General features: G+C 59.4%; 1 protein-coding gene across 1 annotated transcript; it reads left to right on the forward strand.

Moving 5' to 3' along the window:
- The first annotated feature begins 2,140 nt into the window (after positions 1-2,140).
- LMNA (lamin A/C) lies at positions 2,141-21,951 on the forward strand. The gene is made up of 12 exons (XM_075563341.1): positions 2,141-2,742; positions 14,755-14,911; positions 16,385-16,510; positions 16,683-16,853; positions 16,982-17,107; positions 17,963-18,183; positions 18,287-18,512; positions 18,942-19,049; positions 19,142-19,261; positions 19,580-19,675; positions 20,395-20,661; positions 20,981-21,951. The coding sequence occupies exons 1-12, from the start codon at positions 2,387-2,389 to the stop codon at positions 21,005-21,007; spliced, it is 2,001 nt and encodes a 666-aa protein (XP_075419456.1). The 5' UTR covers positions 2,141-2,386; the 3' UTR covers positions 21,008-21,951.
- The last annotated feature ends 2,361 nt before the right edge of the window (positions 21,952-24,312 follow it).

The following is a 24,312-nucleotide window of genomic DNA, read 5'->3' on the forward strand; positions in this document are numbered from 1 at the left end:
GTGGGGGAGGGAAGAGGGAATGAGGAGTTGATACCAAGGGCTCAAGTAGAAAGAAAATATTTTGAAAATGATGGCAACAAATGTACAAATGTGCTTGACACATGGATTGATCATGAGCCCCCAATAAAATGATTTGTTAAAAACAATAAACATCCCCAATCCAATAAGGAAAAAAAAAACAGAGAAGACGTTCACATGTAGGATTGAAGCCCTCCGGAAAGTGCCCAGAGTGAAATTGGGGTTCCTTTCTCCTGCCTCTTCTCCCCCAAAATGAGGAGGTCCAGCAGGATAGGTAGTGTTAAACATGGTTAGCTTCCCCAGCCAGGAGGAGAAGCCAGGCCACTGGGTGTGGTGCTGGGGCTGGGGGGGGGGTAGCCTGAGGCAGCAGGAACAGGGAACAGCCTGAGCCTCTTCCATCCCTCACGTTTCACTGGCTCACCCACCCATCTCTCTTCTTGGTTTGGGGAACAGAAGAGGGAGAAGCAGAATAAGGCTTTTTGTTTTGTCTGGGAAGCTGCCGGTGGGTGCCACACCCTGGGCGCTGTGTCCTGGAGTCCCTTCAGGAGGATACCACGTGGTGGGTGCTCAGTATGCTGGCCCTGTCGGAGCATTCTCACCTTGACGAAATGGTTCCTCTCTGGGGACACACAGTTCCTGCCTCCCTCCCACTGCTGCCCCTTGTCCACCCAAGGGAGGGAGGGCTGCCCCGCTATGTAGCACAGAAACCCTGCTGGTTGGGAACTGTAGGAGTTAGCAACTTAATCTGACTTCCCAGTTTCCTCATCCGAGTAGGAACGTGGGAGGCATCAGGGTAGGCAGACAGGCCTTCAGGTTTTAGAGCCTCAGGGAGGATAGGAGGATACCGCTTAGAGGGAATTAGGTGGCAGGTGGGCCAGGATTAGGGGAGGAGAGTGTGAGGCTGGTCAGAGTGGTCCTGGGTGAGGTCAGAGGCTCCAGACCCAGGAATTACTGGGTCCTGGGTACTCCTGTCCTAGAAGAGGGCCGGTTCCTTCTCCAGAGCCAGCTGCAAATCAGCTTAGGCCTTGGCAGCAGGGAGGCTGTGGGTTTTCCGTGGGCCCTCCCCTCTCCACCTCAGCCCACCCTCCTTCCTGACGGGAACTGGGATGCAGACCCAACTCGGACTGCCCAGCTTTGCTCCCCCTTTCAGGCTCCTCTGAGAACCACAAAAATCTGGGACCCAGTGGCCTGGCAGCATGCGGAGCACACGCACAGCCCTGGTATCTGTTTTGAATTATCCCGTCAAGTAAGTATAGTCCTGGAGAAACAACTGAGCACAGAGCTGGAGTTGGCTGGGCCGTGGTGAGGAGTCTAAGGACACCGAAAAGGGGAGGAGCCTACACCCCCTCTTTTTCCAATCCCTTGGTGGGACCAAGGGAATGGACTGGAGGGTGGGGGTGGGGCAGATGTCTGGCTTCTGTTCTTGGCCTTCTCTGGGGAACTGGGCTTGGCACTAGAGTGTAAGACAATATATTTGCTTGGGGGGGAAAGATATTGATGCAGAAGACAGGGGCAAAGGGACCCCCAATACTTGGGAAGCAGTAAAGGAACTCAGAACCCAGAACTTCGTTCCCCAACCCCGAGGGGTGGGGGCAACCCAGGCATTCCTTTACCACCCCACCCCTGGCAGGCTGAGATGCAGTTTGAATGGGCTGCCCACGTGTGGAGGAGGGAGCTGGGGTGACTCACTGTTACTATGGGAGGGATGGGGAGCTTGTGGTAGGAGGGTGAGTCACCCTGCTGGGCACCAACCTCAGCCCTCCCCCCACTTTCCTGTCCCCCAGCCTGGCCTGTCCGAACCCCCCCCCTCCCTTCGCTCTGCATGCCGGCCCCCTGTCTCCTGCCTTTTGCCCAGCCACTCCTGTTCCTGGACTCTTCCATGGACCCTGGGGCGCAGAGGGAGTGGTGAGCAGCTTGGTGTCAGGAGCACTAAGCAAAGGGAAACCCAGATGTGGGAGCTTCAGGGAAGGGGTGGCCTGGTGAGGGTAGGCTTGATTACCCTCCCCACACCCCACCCGTGACCAGCCGTGATCCTCTCCCTTCCAGACTAACAGGCCCCGCCCCCCGTGGCTAAGTGACGTCCACTTTAAGAGAGGTGGCCCCGCCTCCTATCCCGAAGCCCTATTAGAGCCTTGGCCCCGGCGCCGGTGACTCAGTGTTCGCGGGAGCGCAGCTTCTACTCCAGCCAACCCCGAGGCCGAGCTTCCCTAGTGCCCGGCCCAGCTCCGCACGCCTGCCCGCCGCCAGCCAGCCCAGAGCCAGCCGGCCGGCGCGCTCCCACCGAGCACTCGCTGCCCTTCAGCCTCAGCTCGCTCCGCGCCCTGCTTGGGACCCCTGCCCCGCGGGCAGCGCTGCCACCCTGCCGGCCATGGAGACTCCGTCCCAAAGGCGCGCCACCCGCAGCGGGGCGCAATCCAGCTCCACCCCGCTGTCGCCCACCCGCATCACCCGGCTGCAGGAGAAGGAAGACCTGCAGGAGCTCAACGATCGCCTGGCGGTCTACATCGACCGAGTGCGCTCCCTGGAGACGGAGAACGCGGGGCTGCGCCTTCGCATCACCGAGTCCGAGGAGGTGGTCAGCCGCGAGGTGTCCGGCATCAAGGCCGCCTATGAGGCCGAGCTGGGAGATGCCCGCAAGACCCTCGACTCGGTGGCCAAGGAGCGCGCCCGCCTGCAGCTGGAGCTGAGCAAAGTGCGAGAGGAATTTAAGGAGCTCAAGGCGCGGTGAGTGTGCCCAGGTGGCCACGGGCCTGCCCGGCTCCGGGAAGGGCGAGCGCGAAAGGGCTTTGGGCGTCTGGTAACTTTGCCATGCAGTCTCCTCCCTCCCGGAACTGCCCCGAGCGGGTGACTGGCGGTGCCAAGGGGAATTGTCCCGGCAGGACAGACAGGGGAGGGGTCTTGGGGCAAGAGTGGTAAGGATTTGGAGAGGTGGGCACGCGAGCCCCATCCTGGAGGACCGGCTCGCACGCCGCAGCTAGGGTGGGGTTTGTCAGCCGCTCCGAGTCTGCGGCGGGAGCCCGGTTTGGCAAGAGGAGTCAGGGCACCCGGGACACGTTGGAGTGGGTCAAAGGGTCTTGTTAGAACTTTCTTGGCCGCCTTGGCACTTTGCCAACGTTGCCCAGTCTGCCTCCGAGCACGAGATGCCCACGGAGACCGAGCCCCTAAGCTGGCAGATGTTCATTGGTCCTGGGGAGAGGTCACCGAGGCAGGGGACCCCCTTCTTCCCCTTCAGGGGCTTGACAATGGCCACCTTGGCATGACCTGGTCCTGGGTCAGAAACCCGCCTGGACTCCCTAATGCCTGAGACGGTTCCTGGGCTCAGCCGGAGCCGGCCCCTGCTCGCAGCCAGCTCCAGGAGCGCCTCCCCCGCTGCTCCCACAGCCCTTGGCCGGCTTGGCCCAGGAATGTGACGGAGGGCGGGGGAGAGAGGGCAGAGGCTCCCAGCTCAGGAAGTAGTATCATGCCCAGGTCTGGTGGCACCCCTCGTGGTTCTCTTGCCTGCTGTCAGTCAGTCTCTTGATCTGTCAGTCTGTCGGCAAAGGATTAGGGCCTCTGTCCCTGCCTCCCTCTCCGGGTTTATCCACTTTCATTTCCCAGCTGAGCCCAGAGAGCACAGCCTAGGCTCTGGCCTGTCCCTGTAGCCACTGACTTTTTTTTTTTTTCTTTCATTGACGTTTTAATCTTTGCCTTAGCAAACTGCTGGGATACAGAGACATTTTTGAAATCCAACCGTTGGAAGCTTCAGGCCACTCCCACCCCACCCCACCCACCCTTACCCCACCCCACCCCACCCCACCCTATTCTCCTCCTTTTTTTTTTTTTTTAATAAAGGCCTCTGGGAGCCTGGAAGTTTAGGCCCTGGCCTCCTCCCCAACCTCCTTTCCTCTATGAAGACCCAGGCTACAGGGCACTGAAGGTGCTCTGAGACTCCTGCGGGCCGGGCCTGGGAGCTTGGACTCCCCTTCTTCTCTCCCTGCATCCTTTTCTACAGCCCCCGCTCTTCCCAGGCCCCCAGTGTGCTGGATGGCACCCGGTTGTTCTCTGAGGCAGGGTGGGTGCGGCCAGCTCCTATCACCCGTCCACGGAGTGCAAGCAGCACCTCGGGGAGACAGGTTCAACCTGTTGAAAGCGATCACTGTTGCCTGCTGTCTCTTCCCTCCAGTCACAGGGTCACTGGACGGCAGCGAGTTTGAGTTTTGATGAACATGAGCAACATAGCCAGGCAAATTAAGCTGAGCCCCTATGCCCCCCACCCACACACACACTGGACTAGTTAGAAGAAAGAATTCATATTCTTTTATAAATTCATATTCTCAGCTAGTCTGCTCAACTCCTTAAGCCCCACTTCCTAAAAGGCTTCCTTCGGCAGGCCGTTTCTAGGAAGACCAAGATGGGGCGACAGGACAGGCAGCAGTCTCCAGTCTCCTGCTAGCGCAGCCACCACGCCATTCTGTCTCCTTGGGCGCCTGGTGCAGCTGTCCAGGCCGGGACACCAGGTGGGGGTGGGGGTGTGTGTACTTGTTATATTTAGCCACCTGCCTCTCCTCTCACCCACTGATCCTGGCTGGGCTTCCGCAAAAGGGGGGCGGTGTTGCACACCTGGATCCTGGGTTGATGAGGAGTGGAGGTGAAGGGACGAAGGGAGCTTAGACTGAGCTTCTGGCCCCTCCCGTGGCCTCGGCAGAACCAGAACAAGTTGCGCCTTTTCGCCCTGCTTCACTGAGGATCGTGGGGGGGGGGGTAGGCTGGGGAGTGGGGGGGCAGGTACAGTGAAGAGCTTGAGAAAGGAAGGCAGGGCATTGTCTCAGCCCTTCCTCCTGAGGCCTGCAGAGAAGGTGTTGTCTGGTTTAATGTTTAATTAGAGTTCAGAGTTCAGGGTCAACCAGACTTGGAGTTGAGATGCAGAAAGGCCTGTAAGACTCTGTGGCAGGCCCTAGTCTGCCTGGGTACCCCAGCCACACCCAGGAGTCTGGGACTTCCTCTTGCTGGGCTAGGCTGTAAGCTTCCAGCAGAAACACCTTGTGACCACCACTCCCCTCACCACCACCACCACCCACCCTCCCGCCCAGACACCTCTGGAGCCTAAGGGATTTGGAGTCCCATGTGCAGGGAGAATGCAGGGGCAGAACGAGAGCACAGGGAAGGCCTGTCTGGGGTCCAGACCGGGAGCTGGGGCCCCACCCCAGGCAGGACAGCTGGATGGATGACTCAGACACTGCCCCCCTCTTTCCTGCCTGGGTGGCTTTACAAGAGCCAGCAGGAGACAGCAGATGCCTTCAAGAAAGGGATGGGGATTCAAATGCCTGTAGCTTCTACCCCTGCCCCACTGGATCTTGGGGTCCATTGCCTGCCTCCTGCAAAGCCCCTCCGGTGGTGGGCTAGAGCCAGGGTTCTGGACAGGCACTGTGCATATGTCGCTTGAGCATTGAGTTCAGAGTTAGGGGCTCGTGCTGCGGAATGTTGCCAGGGTCTGCTCCTTCCTGCATAGCACGGACAGAGGAAGCTTGAGTCACACGTGGGGAGATCCCAGGCCCACAAAGCAGAAGCGCTTCTTCCCCCTGGACGAGACTCGGGGCTTGATGACTTCCTTGATTGCCCGCGCCCCTTGGGCAGCCCAGCGGGCACAGGCAGGGAGGCGAAGGTGCAGGCTCAGCTCAGACAGGGACAGCAAAGGCCGTAGAGGTACAGAGTCTTGTCCCATGTCACAGCAGAGGCTGGTGCCCAGGCCTTTGGACTCCCAGCTGGACGCTCTGACCACTTGGCCTCACTTCCTGAACTGAGGGATAGGTTAAACGGGCCTGAAGGTATGGGGAGGAGGCCTGGCTTCTGGCTCCTGCGCCAAAACCTTGCTCTGAAGCCTAGCGTCTCTTTTTGCTCTGGACCTGAGGTGCCTACATGCTCTGCGGTCCTGCTGGGGCCTGTTAGTGCTTGAAGCACAACCCTCCCTTGCCCCAGCCTGTATCTGGAAAGACCCACGAACCTGCCGGATCAGACCTCTGTTAGAAGTAGAGCTCTGGGCAGCTACGGAGGCCTGGGGTTCCTGTCTGGAAGCGTGGCCTGGGAGTTGTCCATGGAAATCTGATGTGGTAGAAACATGGGGAGAATGGGGGCCTCTGAGGAGGGCACCCCTGGGCGTTTGTTACCATTCCCATCTCCCTGCCCTGAAGTCCGTGTTCTGATCCAAAGGGAAAGAAAGACTCACTACCATCGAGTCGATACCCACTCCTAACAAACCCAAAAGACAGGCCGGCCCTGCCCCTGCGGGCTCCCCGGCCGTCGCTACTTACAGGAATAGAAAGGCCATCTTCCTCTCAAGGAGCTGGCTGCTTCAAACTGCTGAGCTTGTGGAGCGCAGCCAAGCTTTTAACCACCACGCCACCGGGGCCCCTAAAGGGGAAGAAGAAGGCACAACCACACCTGGGGACTGAGACGTGCCCAGGGAGCCCAAGGGAGACAGAGAAACTCCTCCCCACAGTCCTGCTAGCCTGCCCAGGGCCCATCGTGGGCACTTCTCCTGGCCTCCTGAGTCTGAGACCCCAGCTCCAGTGAGGGGACCCATTCCCAAGCCCTCCCCCAGGAGTTCAGTAGCTCAGGGACAGCTGCAGGGACAACTGGTCAGAGATGCCTTCACCTACCAACTGTGCCCTCTGTCACCTCCCCCACAGAAACACCCCCCCCCATGGCCCCTCACCACCTCCAGCAACATTGGCCTCTCAGATGAAGTCTGGCTCACAGTGGACTTCCGCCCGTTCCCAACCCCTTGGGTTCCCAGTCCTGAAGGTGACAAAGGCTAAGCTGGGAGATGTCTGGGGAGAGACTCTTTGGAATGTCTGGAGGATCTCCCATCGCCCCTGAGAAGCAAAGTAATCACCCACAAATGACCAGGCCGCGTGGGGAGTCTAAAGGGCTCTAGTTCTCACTGTTCTTAATTCCAGGTTGGATTTAGCCACAGAATTGCTGCGTGCCCTTGAGTAAATCGCCTCCCCTCTCAGGATTGCCCCAGAGCTAGAAGGACGGGCTAGAGCAGCCAGTCTCCAGAGATTCCCCAGGCTCTAAAGTGGTCCCTGGACCCACCGAATAAAAAACCACATTCTGAAATGCCAAACTATCCATATTCAAATCAGATGCAGCGAATGTGTAAATAATGATTAGCCAACTACAATGCCACAGAAGTATTTCCCTGCCACCCTGGAATGTAAAGTACTGCCATTCTTCTCCGCTTCCCAAAGAAAGTTTATTAGAAAAGGTCAATTGTTTGGTCTGTGCTTTGTTCTCATTGCTCCTTGGGACTGAGGGAGAGTCTCCTGGAGCAGGGCAGTGGGGAGGAGTCCCAGGGATGAGGAGGCCTGGTGGTGCAGGGGGTTTGGCATGGGGCTGCCAACTGCCATCAGCCACTCACTCCTGGGTCCTGGGGACAGAGATGCCACAATCTGCTTCCACCTAGATTCACAGCCGCGGAAGCCCTGGGGGTGAGATTCTACCCTGTCCTAGAGTCACTGTGGCAGCGGATAGGCTCAGGAATGGCTCCGTTGGTGTGTGTGTGTGTGTGTGTGTGTGTGTGTGTGTGTGTGTGTGTGCAGAGAGAGGCCAAGGAAGGAGGGGCTTTCCCTCAGAGTTGGCTAGGATCACAGAGACAGCACATGTGTGGAGCCAGAGGGAGCGGCAGGCGACCTTCAGCTGCCTCTTTCCATGCTTCCTGAACCCACAGTGGCTCTCCCCACTCCAGGCTGAGCAGTGAGGGAGAGCCTGGTCCTTAACCAGTCTCTTGAAGGGGATAGGGTTTGGAAAAGAAGGCAAGCACCCCACCCCCAATCCTTTTGAGGGAGAGGAAGCCGGGATCCAGCCAGTCCAAGCCAGGAATAATTCTGGCCAGGGCCCCAGTCCCAGCAGAGGACACAGTGGGCAGGAGACCCTGAGCTGGCCTAGTCTGCTAAGGCCAGGCTCAGGGTGGCCTTTTCTTGAGAGCTCCCTTGGAGTTGCAGCAAGTGCGATGAGGGTCTGAATCAGATGGGAGGCACGTGTGAGGGGGACTGGGCGCAGGGGCCTCCCCTCCAGGGCAGCCAGGGGGACCAGTTTCTAGACCGTTGGTTGAGTGACTTGGGGGCTGCCAAGTTCTGACGCACTCACCCTCTGCTGGCCGGGGGGAGCGTTGCATCTCCCTAGGAATGCAGCGGGACCAGAACTCCTAGGTCCTCCCCCACTTCCTTTCCTTGGGGGGAGGAGCGTGGGAGGGTGTGGCTCTCAATCCTCCCGTTATTGTCTGCGCTAAAAACCACGCGCCACCAGATGGAGGATTAATTAGCCCTAAAAAGGCACTGCGGAGTTAGCTTCCTGTGGGGATCCCCCTCAAGGTCCCGCCCTCTAGCCAATGGGCTATCCCCAAACCACTTGCACCTCCACTTCTGTGGGCCTGTTCCCTGCCTTTCAGTCTTGATGACAACGCAGGAGGGATGTCCGCAGGGCGAGGCCGGCAGGAATGAAAAGTGGCTTTGGGCAAAGGGGAGCTTGCAGGCGGCTGACCAGGAAGCTGGAGGCCGCCTGCCTGTCCTCCCGGACCCCTATGCCCCAGGCTTCTCTTGCCTCCACACAAGGTCACGTTGATACAACCAGCAGCTGTGACTCAGCCTGGTCCCCCGCCAGGCCCAGCGCCTCTGCTGCCTCTGAGAATGGCATTGCGTGTGTCTCAACATGTAAACAGGCACCTAGCCACCCAGTCCGCACCAGGCCCCACACCCCAGCCCCTCCCTCTGCCTGGAATCAAGACCCGGCTTTGTCTAGGGGAGGACAGCTGGAGACTCGCGGCTCTGGACGGGGATCTGAGGAGCCTCAGACCCTGGGCGTGTTTGTCGGGTGTCATGCCCATGAGGCCTGCAGAAGCAGGGGCCATGCCTGCCTCTGGGAAACATGCCTATGTGTGTGTGTACACGTGTGTGTGTGTGTGTGCATGCAGGAATGGCTGGGTGTGGCTCATTCTGAAGGGCCTGCCACATGCTTTCCAGGAGAGGCCTAAGACACACAGGGCTGCCAAAGGGTGGGGTCTGTTTGGGGACAGCGCTTAGGGCCCTGGACCACCTGGTCCCTTCTGCCTGAGAGCAAGGAAGTTTGGGGAGGAGGGCACCGTGGCTCAGGACCACAGACTCTGGCCTCCCCACTTCCCACTCTTAGCTCAAACCACAGGCCAGCAGGAAACCAGACCGTGGTTACTTATGTTTTTTTGTGGCGGGGGGCACGGGGAGATGCTGTCAGACCTCATGGCGTCACGCACAGTTGTGGGGTGGGTGGGAGTGGTGGTTCCACTAGGTGTCTATTAGTTTCATCGAGGTGTCTCCCCAAAAGTAAGGCAGAAGGTGGTAGGCTGCCCCACTCTTGTGGAGGCTTCCTGTGCCACTCGCTGGGGCCTCTCAGTGCATCCTACCAGTCTGGGTGCCCCGTCCCTTTCTGCTGAGAGTGTCCCCATGTACCTGTTCGGCAGGTTTGTCGTGAATGAGCCACCCAGCCTCGGCCCCCTCTGAATGCCAGTCTAAGAGAGCCCTCTGGTCTGAGGACTGATGAGGGGTGCTGGGGACACAAAGGGATAATGAAACCCACAGGCTGACCTGATGGGGGCCTTGGATCGGGCTAGAAGCAGTTGGGAGCAGAGAAGGGAGGGCAGGCCTGGGGCGGGTAGGTCTCTGGCCAGGGAAGAGGGGTTGGATTTGGGCAGATGGAGGGAGGGAGAGAAAGGAAGAGCTAGTGCAGTGGGAGGCATTGCTGGAACAAAAGAAGGGGTGGGGCGAACGAGTGTGCAGGCAGACTAGGGGTGGCAGCAGGAGACGCCCCATCACCCCACCGACTGGCCCACCGGAAGCTAGCCTGAGTTCTAGCCCACTGGCAGGGTTGAGAGAACTGGCTTCTCCGAGGCAGAGACCCCTTCCTTCCCCCCTTCCCTCCCTCTGCCCAGCCTGGCCACAGGGGCGCCCAGTCCCACTGTCCCACATGGCAGAAAATAGCCAGGGGCCCAGAGAGTATGTTTTCCTGGGGTCTCCACCGGCATGGAGAACCTGGAGGGCCCCTGGGTCAGTGTTGTCAGCAGGCTACAGTGGTTCTGAGGGAGACCCTGAGAGGACGAGGCTGGGCCGGCACTGCCATCCACCACCCCTTCCCCTTGGTCCCTCCTCTTCCTTATTTTTAGCCCCAGCTGGATATTTCTAACTCCCTGTCCCTCCCTTGGCCTGACGGAGGAAACAGGGCCCTCTCCCGCTGGGCCTCACATGTTGCTCCCAGCAACCAGTGACCAAACAGCCCTGCGGCCGGCCCTGGTTTCCATATCTGCCATCTGAGCCGGACTGACGAGGGTGACTCAGCGGGTGGGTCAGTGCTGGCCTGATGCCCATCCAGCCCCTTTGCTGAGCTGGGTGCCTGAGAATCATGGCCTGCCTATCCTTACAGACCCTCAGCCACACCTGCCAGCCCGGCTCTCCTAGCTGCCTTGTCCTTTCCTCTCAGAGAGCTGATCTGCCAGCTGTGGGAATAGTTGCAAACAGGATGCCCGTCTCCTCTCACCAGGCTGCGGGGATGGAGCCCCTCCCCGGCTAAGAGGACCCTGCAGATACACGGGAAAGAGCCAGCCACACCCACTGGCATGGCCCTGGGCCCGGCAGGACATGGGCAAAGCCAGGGTCTCCCCTGTGAGCACTAGAGGATTTCCCGACCCTGGCCCGGGCATTGTCTGCCTAAGGATGAGTCACCTGAGAAGCCCCTGGTTCCCAGCCTGCCTGCCACGCCCCAGCCCCCGTGCCAGCTCAGTGGGGGCAGCAGGCAGGCAGCACGTGCCCAGGTTTGCCACCAGCATGTGCAGGCCTGTTCCCTGCCGCTGGCCGAAGTCTGAGGACCCTGCAGGGCCTGGAACTGGTCCTGTTCAGTGGAAGAGACTAGGGAGGGGGCTGGAGCGGTGCTGGGCTCTGCCAAGCTCAGCGTTTCTAGCCTTGCGTGTGTGTGATGTGGCTCCCTGGCCGCAGGTTCTCCTTGGGTCTGAGTCACGAGCCCATGGTGAGAGAGACAGCTCCCCACAGAGTGGGGCTCCCCGGCATGAGGGAGAAAACCTCAAAGGCCCCGGTTCTCCTTTCTCCTGCCAGTGGTTTCCCTCACCCGTAGGGTGGGGCTTAGTCCTCCTGCCGTGCTGCTTGCTAAACTCAAAACCAAACCAAACCAAACCGAACATCCTGCCATCGCAGCACCAGGAAAACTGCCCCTTCGGGGGAGTAGAGCCTCGTCTTTTGCCCTCAGGGCTGCCTGGTGGTTTCAAACTGTTCGCCTTGTGCGGCCCAACACGTAACCACAGAGCCCCCAGAGCCCCCCAGTTGCCGTTACCCAGCGACTCTGACTGATGAGGGGCCCTGGTGGTCAGAAGAGAAGGGTGCTCCCAGGGGCTCCCGGCAGCTCATCTTTTGGCGGCAGATGGCCAGGCCTTTTCTTCCGAGGTGCCCCGGGTGGACTCCAGCCTCTAACCCCCTTGGGGGGTCAAACGACCCTTTCACAGGGCTACCCAATTCATCACAGTTGTAAAATGACAGTGATGAAGCAGCAACAAAAACAATGTGATGGTTGGGGTCACCCCCACATGAGGAGCTGTATGAAAGGGTGGCGGCGTGAGGAAGGTCGAGAACCACTGATCCAACCCCCCAGTCAGCAGCCAAACAGATGCATGAACTGTCGGCCCCACTCGGGGACGCCCTTCATTTCTTCTGGGAGGCCAAAGATGGTGGCGGCCACCAAGGCAGAACAGTCTGGACCTCCAGCTCCGTTCTTTAGTAGCGGCAGGGGGTGGGGGGGGAGGGCAGACCTCATTCTCGGTGAAGAGCAGGTTAGCGCTGTCCTGTGTAGCTATGATGAAGTCCACTGGACACATACTTACTCCGGACACAAACGTGTGTGCTGCTGTCAGCATCGCTGTCCGTCAGAATCACTGTCCGTCAGAATCACCACCAGGACCCCCGCCTCGGGGACCAGTGGGGCGAGGAGAAGTTAGCCTAGAAGAAAACACCCTAAACTTCTCAGATGAGGCGCCCGTCCACCGCAAACGGGTCACACACTTGGCTGTTAACGGGAAATCTTGCATCCACCCCAGGGCTGCCACCAAGCCAGGCCCCGCAATCTGGTTCCCTAACACAGGCCAGTGGGGAGCCTACAGAGCGAGCCTGGTGCTGCTCTAAGTCACAGGGAGCCAGACTGCCTGGCAGCTGACTTTTGTTTTCCAGCTGGCTGAGGCCCCGGAGGCAGGGCCAGGCAGCTGTAGGCTCGGCACCGCGGTGGACCCACCTCTCCTTTCTTCGTAAGGGCCTGCCTGGAGCTGCCACGGGGGCAGCTTTCCTGGGGAGAACTCCAGGACCCCCTCTCTTGGTTTCTCAGGGGGCCGGGAGGCAGGACCAGGGAAGAGATGCCCTTGAGCCGTCTTGAAACCAGCCCTGTGGCTCCTTCCTGTTTGTACTGGCTCTCGGCTGCCCACTGCCACAGCACATGTCCTCTCTCCTCTCTCAGCTTCTCCATTCTCTCCAGACCTTGTGACTGAGAGAGGCGAGGAGGAGGAGGAGGAGAAGGAGGAGGAGGAAGAGATGGAGTCACCCTAGGCCAATAGCTAGAACGGGCTGCAACCCTGCCCCTGTGTGACCCTGGGCCATTCACCTTCCCCTCTGTGCCTCAGTTTCCTCATCTGTAGGGGGCAGGGCTGAGTGGAACAGAGGATCGTTCTCTGACTCTGCCCAGCAGCCCAGGGCCTTCCCGCTTGCCCGTGGTGGCCAGCTGCGGCCTTCAGGAGGCCTCCCTGCCTGCTTGACTGGGATGTCCCTGCCAACCTTGGAGTCAGCCCAAGGAGCTGAGTCCAGTTGTTGTCTGCACGGTCAGCGGCGGCGCCTCACTTTACCATCCTCTCTCCTCCCCTCTAGCCGCCCCAGCTTCAGAGACGCTCTGAAGTCATGGAAAGTTGGGGCTGTGCTCCCAGCCAGGCACGGGGCCGGCTAGCAGCCAAAACCTGAGCCGGGTTTTGACTTTATTTTTAGCTTTTCGGGCTGAGACAGAGAGGGGGGAGACACCCTCGCGGCCTAGGGGGCCTCTTTTTGTCGGCCATGCACTTCTTCTGAGGTGTGCCCAGGGGCCTGAGAGGCCTATGTCTCATCTCCTTCCCCTGTCTCTCGGGGTTCCAGCTCTGTCCCCCTACCCAGTGAACTCTCCTAAGCTGGGAGAGGGGGAGTGGAGGCACTGCCTGTGGCTCTTCCCTCCCTCCAGCATGGCCTCAAGTCTAGCCTTGTTCTGTCTGCCAGTGTGGACAGTGGGTCTTCTGCAGCTTAGGCTCCGCGGGAAGGAGAAACACTGGCAGGGTGGCATCTCTCCTCTTGTTGTCCCTGTCCCGGCCCACGCCTGGTTCCCCTGGTTTCCCATCTGCCGCGGCAGACCCGTACCGCAGGCCTGAGGCACCGCAGACTACATCTGGGACTAGGCCTCTTGGATTACCCGCCCTCCGCCCCTGGGCCTGTCCCACCTACAGAGGGGCATCAAGAAGTCCATGGGGAAATGGAGTTAAGAGACCATGAAAGTTTCCCACAAACTTTTTGAAGTGTCCCCCCACCCCCGACTCCTCCCTCTGAGTTTTCGAAGGGCTAGAAACACAGGTTCCCGGGAGACTTACAGGAACCCCAGCAACCAGCCAGTTGCCGTGGAGTGGGGTGGACGTGCGCTCTGTAGGACTGGGTTGGTTTTCGATGGCTGTTTTTATTGAGAGGTAGAGAGCCAGGACTTTCTTCCTAGTCCCTTCTGGGTGGACTGGAACCTCCAAGCTGTGGAGAGCCTTTGGCAGGCCTAGGGCTTCTCTCTTTCTCCCCTCATTTAGCATCCGGCACCCAGAGGGTGCAGAGGCAACCCCTGTTGGACTGGTTCTAGCGGAATGTTACCCAGTTTGAGGGGTGGAGGCAGTGATGTCTCAAGGCTGGGCCCCCGAGAAGCTGGAGGCCTCCGGAGCGCCTAGAGCAGTGGTTCTCAACATGTGGGTCCCGACCCCTTTGGGGGTCGAACAACCTTAACAGTATCAAAATGGCAGTTATGAAGGAACAAGAAAAACAATGGTATGATTGGGGTCACCACGACATGTGGAACTGTATTGTAGGGTAGCGGCATTGGGACCTAGAGGGAGGGTGCGCTGCATCCTTCTGCCCAGATGGGAGAACCCAGGCGGGCCCTGAGGAAGGCAGGCCAGCTCCCCCAGGCTCTGGGCAGACTTTCCTCCCTGCCCCGTTTCAGGTTTCCACAGCTTTGGGGCCCAAACTGAGATGCATTAGAGACCCAGGGATTCTAGGGCCAGGAGCTTGGCTGCCTGGGTCTCCCAGGGGAGGGATGCTTGGCTGACAGGAAGGTGGGTGGAGCCTGGGGAAGAGCCCTTAGGCGCAGTGTGGGAAGGGGCAGGAGACAAAGGTGCCCCTGTCTCTTTGGGAAGGGCTGAGAGGGGAAAGGCATTCTTGTCACGGGACCCAGTGTTGCCCTTAGCCCTAGGCACGTTCCTGAGCCCTGAGTCATGGGAAGGGTGGAGTTGCTGGGAGAGGGCTTGAGGGACCTCCCGGACAGTGGGAGCCAGGCCCCCAAAGTTGGCAGATGCAAAGCCAAGGATGCCCTCTCTTGGCAGTGGAGGGAACGGCAGAGCCAGCCCCAGCGGCAGCTTCTCTGTTAGGCCGTGAGCTCCTCCCACAACCACTCTTCCCTCCTCCCCCTCAGCAACACCAAAAAGGAGGGAGACTTGCTGGCCGCCCAGGCCCGCCTCAAGGACCTGGAGGCTCTGCTCAACTCCAAGGAGGCTGCGCTGAGCACCGCCCTCAGTGAAAAGCGGACGGTGGAGGGCGAGCTGCACGACCTTCGTGGGCAGGTGGCCAAGGTGAGACCACCCTCTTCTCCCTGGCTTACTGTCATTCCCCTGCACCTCCCGCCTCCCTCTCCCTCTCCCCCTGCCACCGCCCCTCCCAGCCTCTCCTCTTTAATCTTCTGACCACCCGGATCCCATTTAGTGGGTTAAATGCTTGGCTGCTTGGGATTAAATGCTTGGCTGCTAACCAAGAGGCTGGCAGTTCAAACCCACCAGCCGCTCTGTAGGTTTTTAGTGGTTTAAATGCTTGGCTGCTAACCAAGAGGCTGGCAGTTCAAACCCACCAGCCGCTCTGTGAACGAAATATGAGGCTGTCTGCTTCCATAAGGATTTGCATCCTCAGAACCCCAAGGGCCATTCTGTGCTGTCCTATAGAGTCACTGTGAAGGAGAACGGACCTGGGCATGGTGGCAGTGGGTTGGGTAGCATCCTTTGCCCGCCCAGACCACATGGGCTGTCTCTGGCTACATGTGGTACAGTGAATTTAACACACTCTCTGGCCATTGCCATCTAACTAATGAACCGTGCCCAGCCCTGAGTCCCTCCGATGAATGGCTCCTGGCTCTCCATGAGCAAGGAGAGGCGTTAGGGCCTTCCTTCCACAGAGCTGGCGTTCATTACACAGGGAGTGCATGTTAATAACACCTGGCATGTTGGCGGTGGCTTTTCCCTTCAAAACACATCACTGTCTATTATCTCCTCCTGTTTCTCATGTTACAAGCGGGGGGGGGGGGGGGGAGAGACAGAAAAACAGAGAAGCTGGCTTGTTTTCAGTTTGACAGCTTCCCCTGCCTATCCCACCCCACTCCCCGCCACCCCCCACTGCCATGAGCCTCCTTGGAGAGACCAAGGAGATGGCTGCAGCAGGCTGGGTGCTGCTTCTCCTGGTGCTCTCACCTCCAGCTCCACCTCTGCCAGCTGCACTCACCAGCCTGTGCTCCCCTGCTCAAACTTCCCCACGGGCTCCACTCATGGCCCACCAGGGCGTCTCTGTGTGAGGCAGCCCCAGGCCTGCCAGTCCTGCCTGCTCTCCCATTGCTCCCTCTGTCTCCGCTTTAGGCCTTTAGTTTTCAGCAGCACTGATCTTCCTGGAGGCCCCAAGACACATGAGAGTATGTCCTCAGACCCCAGGGCCTTTGCACATACTCCTCTTCTCTACCAGCCAAGACCCAATAATCCATCCTTTGGCTCTTAGCCTCTTCCCACACTTCTCTCCACCAGACACACTGTGGTTCTGTCCCTTGTGTTCCCTCTGCCCCTGACACACACCTTGACAGTTGCCTTGTGCTAGGAAGGGGTGGTCCCATAAGGGTGGTTATAGGCTTGTCTTTCTTCTCCTAGTGCAGGACCCTCCTAGAGTGGTAGTGGTGGGCTGAGTGGGTGTCGTGACTTGCCATGGGCATCTGAGCCCTTCACTCCCCTGGGACCCATTGGGCCCTTCTCCTGGCTGTCTCTGCACTCTGACCTCTGCTCTATCCCTCTTAGCTCGAGGCAGCCTTGGGGGAGGCCAAGAAGCAACTTCAAGATGAGATGCTGCGACGGGTGGATGCTGAGAACAGGCTGCAGACCCTGAAGGAGGAACTGGACTTCCAGAAGAACATCTACAGCGAGGTGGGGCCCGAGGCCGGCGCTGGGTGCGACAGCCAGAGAGCCGCTGAGTGCACTGTACCCTCCCTGGTGTTCGTGGGTGGGAGGAAGGGGTGGCCAGCACCCAGCTCCAGGTGAAAGTCTGTGGGGAACCCGAGCTGATCTCCGCTCCTGTGACCTTGCTCCCACCCCTCAGGAGCTGCGGGAGACCAAGCGCCGCCATGAGACCCGGCTGGTGGAGCTTGATAATGGGAAGCAGCGAGAGTTTGAGAGCAAGCTGGCAGACGCCCTGCAGGACCTGCGGTCCCAGCATGAAGACCAGGTGGAGCAGTACAAGAAAGAGCTGGAGAAGACCTATTCTGCGAAGGTGCTTGCTCACCCCACTCACCCCAGGATGGTCCCTGCGGTGGGGGTGGGGTGGGGAGAGCTCCGGATGGCTGCAGCCCTGATGGAACCTGAGACCCTCTCCCTCTAACCCCCTGTCCTTGGCTCCAGCTGGATAACGCCAGGCAGTCTGCAGAGAGGAACAGCAACCTGGTGGGGGCTGCCCACGAGGAGCTGCAGCAGTCCCGGATCCGCATTGACAGCCTCTCGGCTCAGCTCAGCCAGCTGCAGAAACAGGTGAGGCCTGGCCGGCCCTGCTGGCCAGAATCTTGGCTGGGTATCATTGGGTGGGAGGCCACAGGGGCCTGCTGAGGAGGGAAGAGGCAAGGAGAGCCCATCCCACAGAGGGGAAGCAAGGTCCAGGTGGCTTGTCTGCTGTCCTCACTCTCCCATTTCTCTGATGGCCTCCACTTCCCAGAGCCCAGGTTGTCCTACATGAAAGCAGAGGTTGGTCTTGCCCTCCTTAACGCACAGACCTGCTATGAGACTCAAAGGAGTCAAAGTCCCAGGAAGGGCAGGTAGCCCCTGGCTGGTGCCAACCATTTGGGTGGCATGCTCAGCTGCTGACTGGAACGTGGGAGGCACAGGTCTACCCAGAGACACCTCAGAAGAGAGGCCTGGGGACCCACCTCAGTCCTTGAAAAGCCCTGTGAGCACAGTCCTGTTCTGACACTTGGGCCCCACCCCTCACCCCCCGAGACTGGAGGGCAGCTGGTTTTTCTGAGGAGTGGGATGCAGAAGCGACAAGTCTTCTAGCTGCCCTGCCATTTGGGACTGGAGGAAAGCGGCTTTAGCCCGTAGTGAGCAGCTGCAGTTAGATATTGGGAAGGATTTCCTGGTCACTAGCTATGCCCTGACCACGGAGTTGGTGGTTCAAACCCACTTAACTGGTCTCAGGGAGAAGGATGAGGCTGTAAAAATGAAACCCTTAGAAACCCTATATGGAGTTGCTAAGAATTGGGATTGACCTGATGGCCAAGCCCCTGTGAGAACCAATGAGAACCTGGAGGTCCTAGGAAGGGTAAGGGGGTCCCTTTCCCTGGGGGGGGGGGGACTTGGGAGCTCACCAGAAACCTGCCTCCTCCGGCTCAGCTGTCAGCCAAGGAGGCGAAGCTGCGAGACCTGGAGGATGCCCTGGCCCGGGAGCGGGACACCAGCCGGCGGCTGCTGGCAGAGAAGGAGCGGGAGATGGCGGAGATGCGGGCAAGGATGCAGCAGCAGCTGGACGAGTATCAGGAGCTGCTGGACATCAAGCTGGCCCTGGACATGGAGATCCACGCCTACCGCAAGCTGCTGGAGGGCGAGGAGGAGAGGTAGGGGTGCCGGAAGCTGGGGGGTGGGTGTGTTGCCAGGAGGGTTCTCTGGCTGCCCTGAGCCTTGACAAGGCATCCCCCTGTTCTGTCTCCCCCTCCGCAGGCTCCGCCTGTCCCCCAGCCCCACCTCACAGCGCCGAGGGGGCCGCTCCTCCACTCACTCCTCCCAGATGCAGAGTAGCAGCGGCAGCATCACCAAGAAGCGCAAGCTGGAGTCCAGTGAGAGCCGCAGCAGCTTCTCCCAGCACGCCCGCACCAGCGGCCGCGTGGCGGTGGAGGAGGTGGACGAGGAGGGCAAGTTTGTGCGCCTGCGCAACAAGTCCAATGAGGTAGGCTGTTCCCCCGACCCCGCGCCCCCTCCCCGAGTCCGAAGGGTGCACAACTAGGTGAAAGGGAGAGAATGTCTGAACAGACATGGAATGGTGGTTGGAGAGACTGGTCTTCCGTGCAGAGGCTGTCAGTCCCAGCTCTGGCTCTTCTACTGACTGTCAGGGAGACTGGGGTCAGCTATTTAAGCCCCGGGCATCCGTTTTCTCATCCGTACAATGGGCAAAAGTAATAAGTTCTGAACTCTCAGTTGACGGAAAGATAAACGATCCCGCTTTCCGTGTACCTGGCCCCACGGGTGGTAGCTTGGGGGAGTGGTACGCTCTGCTCTGCGTGCAGGCCTGGGAGAGCCTGCCTTGGGCACTTGAGCCAGATGAACCCCGAAGCCTGGGTGAGTCTTCCCACCGCCCTCCTGATTCTTGTCCTGGCAGGACCAATCCATGGGCAATTGGCAGATCAAGCGCCAAAATGGAGAGGACCCCTTGATGACCTACCGCTTCCCACCCAAGTTCACCCTGAAGGCGGGCCAGGTGGTGACGGTGAGTGACAGGGCCAGGGAGCCACCTTGGGTGGGGATGGGCTGGCCTGAGGAGGGGAGTGCAAGAGCAAGCTCCCCTTCTTGAATCCTCAGATCTGGGCTTCTGGGGCTGGGGCCACCCACAACCCCCCTACGGACTTGGTGTGGAAGGCACAGAGCACCTGGGGCTGCGGGAACAGCCTGCGCACTGCGCTCATCAACTCCAACGGGGAAGTGAGTATACCCGCGCGCCCCCTGTGGCCACACCACGCAGCTCCCCCAGTCCGAGGAAGGGGTGCCCATTCAGGCCCACCCCCAGGAGCAGGAAGGGGCGGAGTTAGACAAGAAGGACTGTTAGAGGTGGGCCCTACCCAGAGGGCTTGGGCAGTGGTCCTGCCCCTCTGACATCGCAGAGGACGGAGTAAGTAAGCAGCAGGTGGACAAGAGTAGACCAAGAGAAAGGTCCCCAGGTGGCTACTGGGTAGACATGCTGCGCGCGCGCGCGCCCCTCGCCACCCTGACCCTCTGGGGCCTGGTGCTGTGTTCCGGCAGGAGGTGGCCATGCGCAAGCTGGTGCGCTCCTTGACCACCGTGGTGGACGACGATGACGACGACGAGGATGGCGATGACCTGCTCCATCACCATCATGTGAGTGGCAGCCGTCGCTGAGGCCGAGCCCCGCCCCGCGTCACCCAGCCAGGTGGGGGGGCAGCCTCCCTGTACCTCCCAGGCCAACAATCTTTTCATTAAAGAATATTTTGGAACTTCACTCGCTGCTCTGGCCTTACTTCTCTCTCCTCCCTGTACCCTGACCGGGACCCTGGGGTTCTGGGCACCCGACTCTGGTAGGAAAGGGAGTGGGCTTTGTGGTGCTCTGGGGTGTTCCCATGGGAGCAGTGGACAAGGGCCTGGAACGGGCCGGGGAGGACAGACTGAGGGGACCCCGTGCTGCCTCCCCCACCCCACCCCCATTTCTCTGTCTCGTCTCTTCCCCAGAGGCTGCATGCTGGCCTTCTTGGCTCCTCTCTTTTCCCTGCATGTCCCCTCATCCCTGGCCCCCAGTATGCCTGCTGCCCCAACAAGCTCCTTTCTGTCTTTCTGCCTCTTACACTGCCCTGCCAAGAGCTGAAGGATCAAAACTACACCCCGCCTCTGTCCCCATCCGTCAGGTCCCTTTCCCCACATCTTCCTGACCTGTGCCTTGTGTCCCCCAGCCCTCCCAGTGTGTTGCCCTCTGGTTCCTGGACCCAGAGCCCCCACCTCCGTGCCTTGTGGCTGGCAGCCTGCAGTAGCCCGGAGCCTGGGTGCTGGGCCGAGCGGTCAGTCCCAGACTCGCCGTCCCGCCTGAGCCTTGTCTCCCTCCCCAGGGCTCCCACTGCAGCGGCTCGGGGGACCCCGCTGAGTACAACCTGCGCTCACGCACCGTGCTGTGCGGGACTTGCGGGCAACCTGCCGCCGACAAGGCCAGCGGCGGAGCGGGAGCCCAGGTGGGCGGATCCATGTCCTCCAGCTCCGCCTCCAGTATGACAGTCACCCGCAGCTACCGCAGTGTGGGGGGCAGTGGGGGGGGCAGCTTCGGGGACAGCCTGGGCCCCCGCTCCTACTTCCTGGGCAACTCCAGTCCTCGAACCCAGGTGAGTTATCCCCTTTGTCCCCACAGGCCGCGGGTTAGTGGTGTGTGTGTGTGTGTGTGTGTGTGTGTGTGTGTGTTGCGGGGAGGGGGTGGCTGTGGGGGTGGCGGAGAACCTTCTCTCCCGCAGCAGTCGGGGGAGTGGGAGCCCCATCCCCTCAGCCCGAGTAATAGAAACGCACCCCGGCAACCTGGCCATCCTGTCTGCACCCCAGACTGGAGGGCAGGGCGGGGCTGGCGTGGGGGAGTCAGGGTAAGAGAGGGGGGAGGAGATCATATCGGGCAGGGCCCTCAACGCTCCTCCCATCTCTTTTCTCTCGCAGAACGCCCAGAACTGCAGCATCATGTAATCTGGGACCTGCCAGGGCAGGCTGGGGTGGGGGCCTCCTCCGCCTCACGCCCATCCTACCCCCACTCTGGACCTCAGGAGTCGGGGACTTGAAGCCAAAGAGTTCCCCTTTGGTTTTTTTTTTTCTTCTGTATTTTCTTTTTTTTTCTAAGAGAAATTATTTTCTACAGTGGTTTTATATTGAAGGAAAAACACAAGTAGAAAAAAAAGTGGGGGAGGGGTGCACATCTAAATCCAGATTTCTCTCTCCTTCCTCTCCACTGCTCCCCTGGAAACCCCAGCTCTGCCTGCAAACCAAAGAGGGCTTCCGCGAGGAGCCGTGGGGAAAGGGTGCTTTGACAGGCTAGCTTTTGCTTTTCTGCCCTCGCTGCCGCCCCCTCCCCCCCCACCCTGTGACATGGTGCCTGAGAGGCAGGTGCGGGGGTCCTCTCTGCCGAAAGTGAACTTCCTTCCAGGTGGCTGGCCCAGCGCCAGGCTCTGCATGGAGTGAGAGAGGGAGGAGGGCTGAGCCAGGCCGCTGGGCCCAGCCTCCCATTCCACTACCCCTGCAGGGGCTCCTCCACCTGCCCCATCCAAGATCCCGTCCCATCCCTAACCCGGGGCGATGTGATTCTCCCAGGTCCCAGCTGTAGCGCTTACTTCTCCTGTATTTTCTTTAGACGAGAGATGGGGATGAGGTGGGAAGCAGAAGAAATGTTGGTTGGACCCTGCCCTTTGCCAGCGTTAGAGCCAGGATGGGCAGTCACAGAAGGTCCAGGTTAAGTGGGGTTTGGGTTGGAGAGAGGGGGGCTCCACCCCAGAGGAGAGAGGAGGGAGGGGAGAGTAGGATGTAGGAGGGAGGGAGCACGGCAGTGGTTTGGGGCAAACACTAAGGAACCCCTTGGCCTCGCTGATTCCCATCTGCACCTTCCCACCTTCCCCAGATGAATACACTAGTTGTTTCTATCCCTGGCTGCTGTGGTGTCTTTGTTGGTGTGCGTCACGCTGTGTCCAGAAGGGCAGACACCCTGTGCCCTCGTGGCCCCTGTCCTCACTGCCAGCCTCACCCTGTTCTAGAGGAGGCAGGAAGGGGTGAAGCCTCAGGCAGTTGAGGCAAATGGGGGCACTGCTCACCGGGCGGGCTGCGGATGGGGAAAGGTTTGGAGGGAAGGCCCTCAGCCACCAGGGCATCTCCTTCCTCCTCCCTTCTTTGGAGCAGCATTCTCCTGGGCCCTGGGCTAAGCAGGAGTCTGAAGGCATGCCCTGTGGTCCGGTCAGAGCATGGGGACACCTCAGACTGGAGCCATCGGTCAGGCAGAGGTGGCAAGAGGGCAGCAGGAGAGAAGCAGTTGAAACCAAGCATTTGACGTTCCTTCTTGCCACACACTTGCCAGCTTGGGGGACAGGGAATTGTACAAAGAGCTCAGTCTGCATCTTGGGGGAACTCTCAGGCAGAGGGGTGTGCGGGGAAGGGAGGAGGGCTTCTAACCTGGAGGCATGAGGGCCCACTGAGCTAGCAGATGACAGAGACAAGCTACCTGATTGCAGACCATGCCTGCCTCTGTGATGACATGCTCCCCCACACCCCAAACAACAAAAATGTTGATGAAAGTTTACGTCGGTGGAGCAGAGGAGTTGAGTGGGAGGGAAAGTCACAGGGAAAAGGACAATTCAGAATGTAGGCAGTAGGATTGGTTAAAATAATGAGAAGGACATGCTGGGAACCCCTAACCCACTCCCCACCCCCATCTGCCATGGGCTCGGGGAAGGGCTCAAGGAAAATATCCCTTCCTGGGAAGAGCAGCGCCAACCAAGGAAACCCTTACTGCCCAGCCAGGCCACCTGAGGGCCCCAGTGGGCACGGAGTGAGATTCTGAGCCATAAAACCCTTTAGAACCGAGCAGAACCGCCCCCGCGGGTCCCCAGACTGCCCTACCTTTCTCTCCCGGAGAAGCTGGTGGATTCCAGGTTCCAGCCTGCCGCTTAGCAGGCAGGTAAGTGCTCAGCCATTGCACCCCCAGATTTCCTTTCTGGGGTCTTCCCACTGACCCAGTCAATTCTGACTCGGGTTCCCGAGACTGGAGATCTGTATGGGTCTACAACCTCGTCTGTCTTCCATAGATAAGGCCAGTGGGGTTTGAACCGCTGACCCTGAATTAGCAGCCAAACACCTGTTGGCAGCCCACCATGCTACCAGCATTTCTTTCCATGAAGGTCTCCAGAAATTCCCTGCCGATCGATGCCTACTCATAGCGACCCTCTAGGACAGGGTAGACCTGTCCCTGTGGGTTTCTGAGACCGTTTCAGGGAGGAGGAAGCTCCCATCTTTCTCCTGGGTCAGCAAAACGTCAGTCCCTGCTAATCGGATGGAGGGTAACCACACGCACTTCCCTATCGGGGCACCTGGGGGCGCCAGAGCCCCATCTGCGGTCGGCAAGGCGTCCGTGCGCTCCGCTCAGCAGAAGGCTGGCAGGCAGTATCAGCGTCCAAGCTGGGAAGCTGTGCAGCACGGAGGGTGGAGAAGGTGAGGCTGAGTAGGAGGGCTGAGGGGCATGAGGCATACAGGAAAGCTGCGACGGCCTGGTGGATCCGCATCCTTAGGGTCGCGTGTGGTGCCTACCAGGTAGCCTAACACTCATCAGACCACCCGTGATTATTCTTAAAACTGTTTTTCTTCGGTCAGACTATATAACATGTACTCTGTAGTGAGACAGGAAGCACAGGCAAGTACCAGGGGGGGGGGGGCGGGTGGCAAACCAAACCAAACCTCAGCCATGCTCAGTGCCCCCAGAGGCAAGATTTCCCTCTGAGCATACACTTCAGGTGGCTAGGAGCACGTTGTTTCCTGGTTAGAGCCTGCTTTTCCCAGCCAACACGCACAAGTGCTCTCCAATGTGATTTCAAAGCTAATTAATACCATTCTTTAAAAAAAAAAAAAGTCTATCCGTTTCCTATCTCTTTATGTAAGAATGCCGGTGTCTTATAAGAAGACATGTCACCAGTCTTGTAAGATTTCTCTTCCCAACTATGTCATATAGCAGTTCCATTACTTGGCAATAACTTGTCCCGCTGCACAGGTACGTAGGTTGCCTCCGAATTCCAAGCAGCCACAAGACGCTGCTGAGATGGGGCGGCCCGCCATTGCTCCCCACCCACCACCCCATGGGTCCCACCCCATCCAGTATCATCAGGCCACGCCACAAAGATGCTCACGGAGTTACAAGGAAAGGTCCTTTTAGTGCTCCGACACCAGGCAGCTTGCCAACAGATCTGTCCCCTCTGGCTCAGCTGCAGTGCGCGCAGGATGGACGCTGCTACACATCCCCA

The sequence above is a fragment of the Tenrec ecaudatus genome, chromosome 1, assembly GCF_050624435.1.
Source record: "Tenrec ecaudatus isolate mTenEca1 chromosome 1, mTenEca1.hap1, whole genome shotgun sequence".
NCBI lineage: Eukaryota > Metazoa > Chordata > Mammalia > Afrosoricida > Tenrecidae > Tenrec > Tenrec ecaudatus.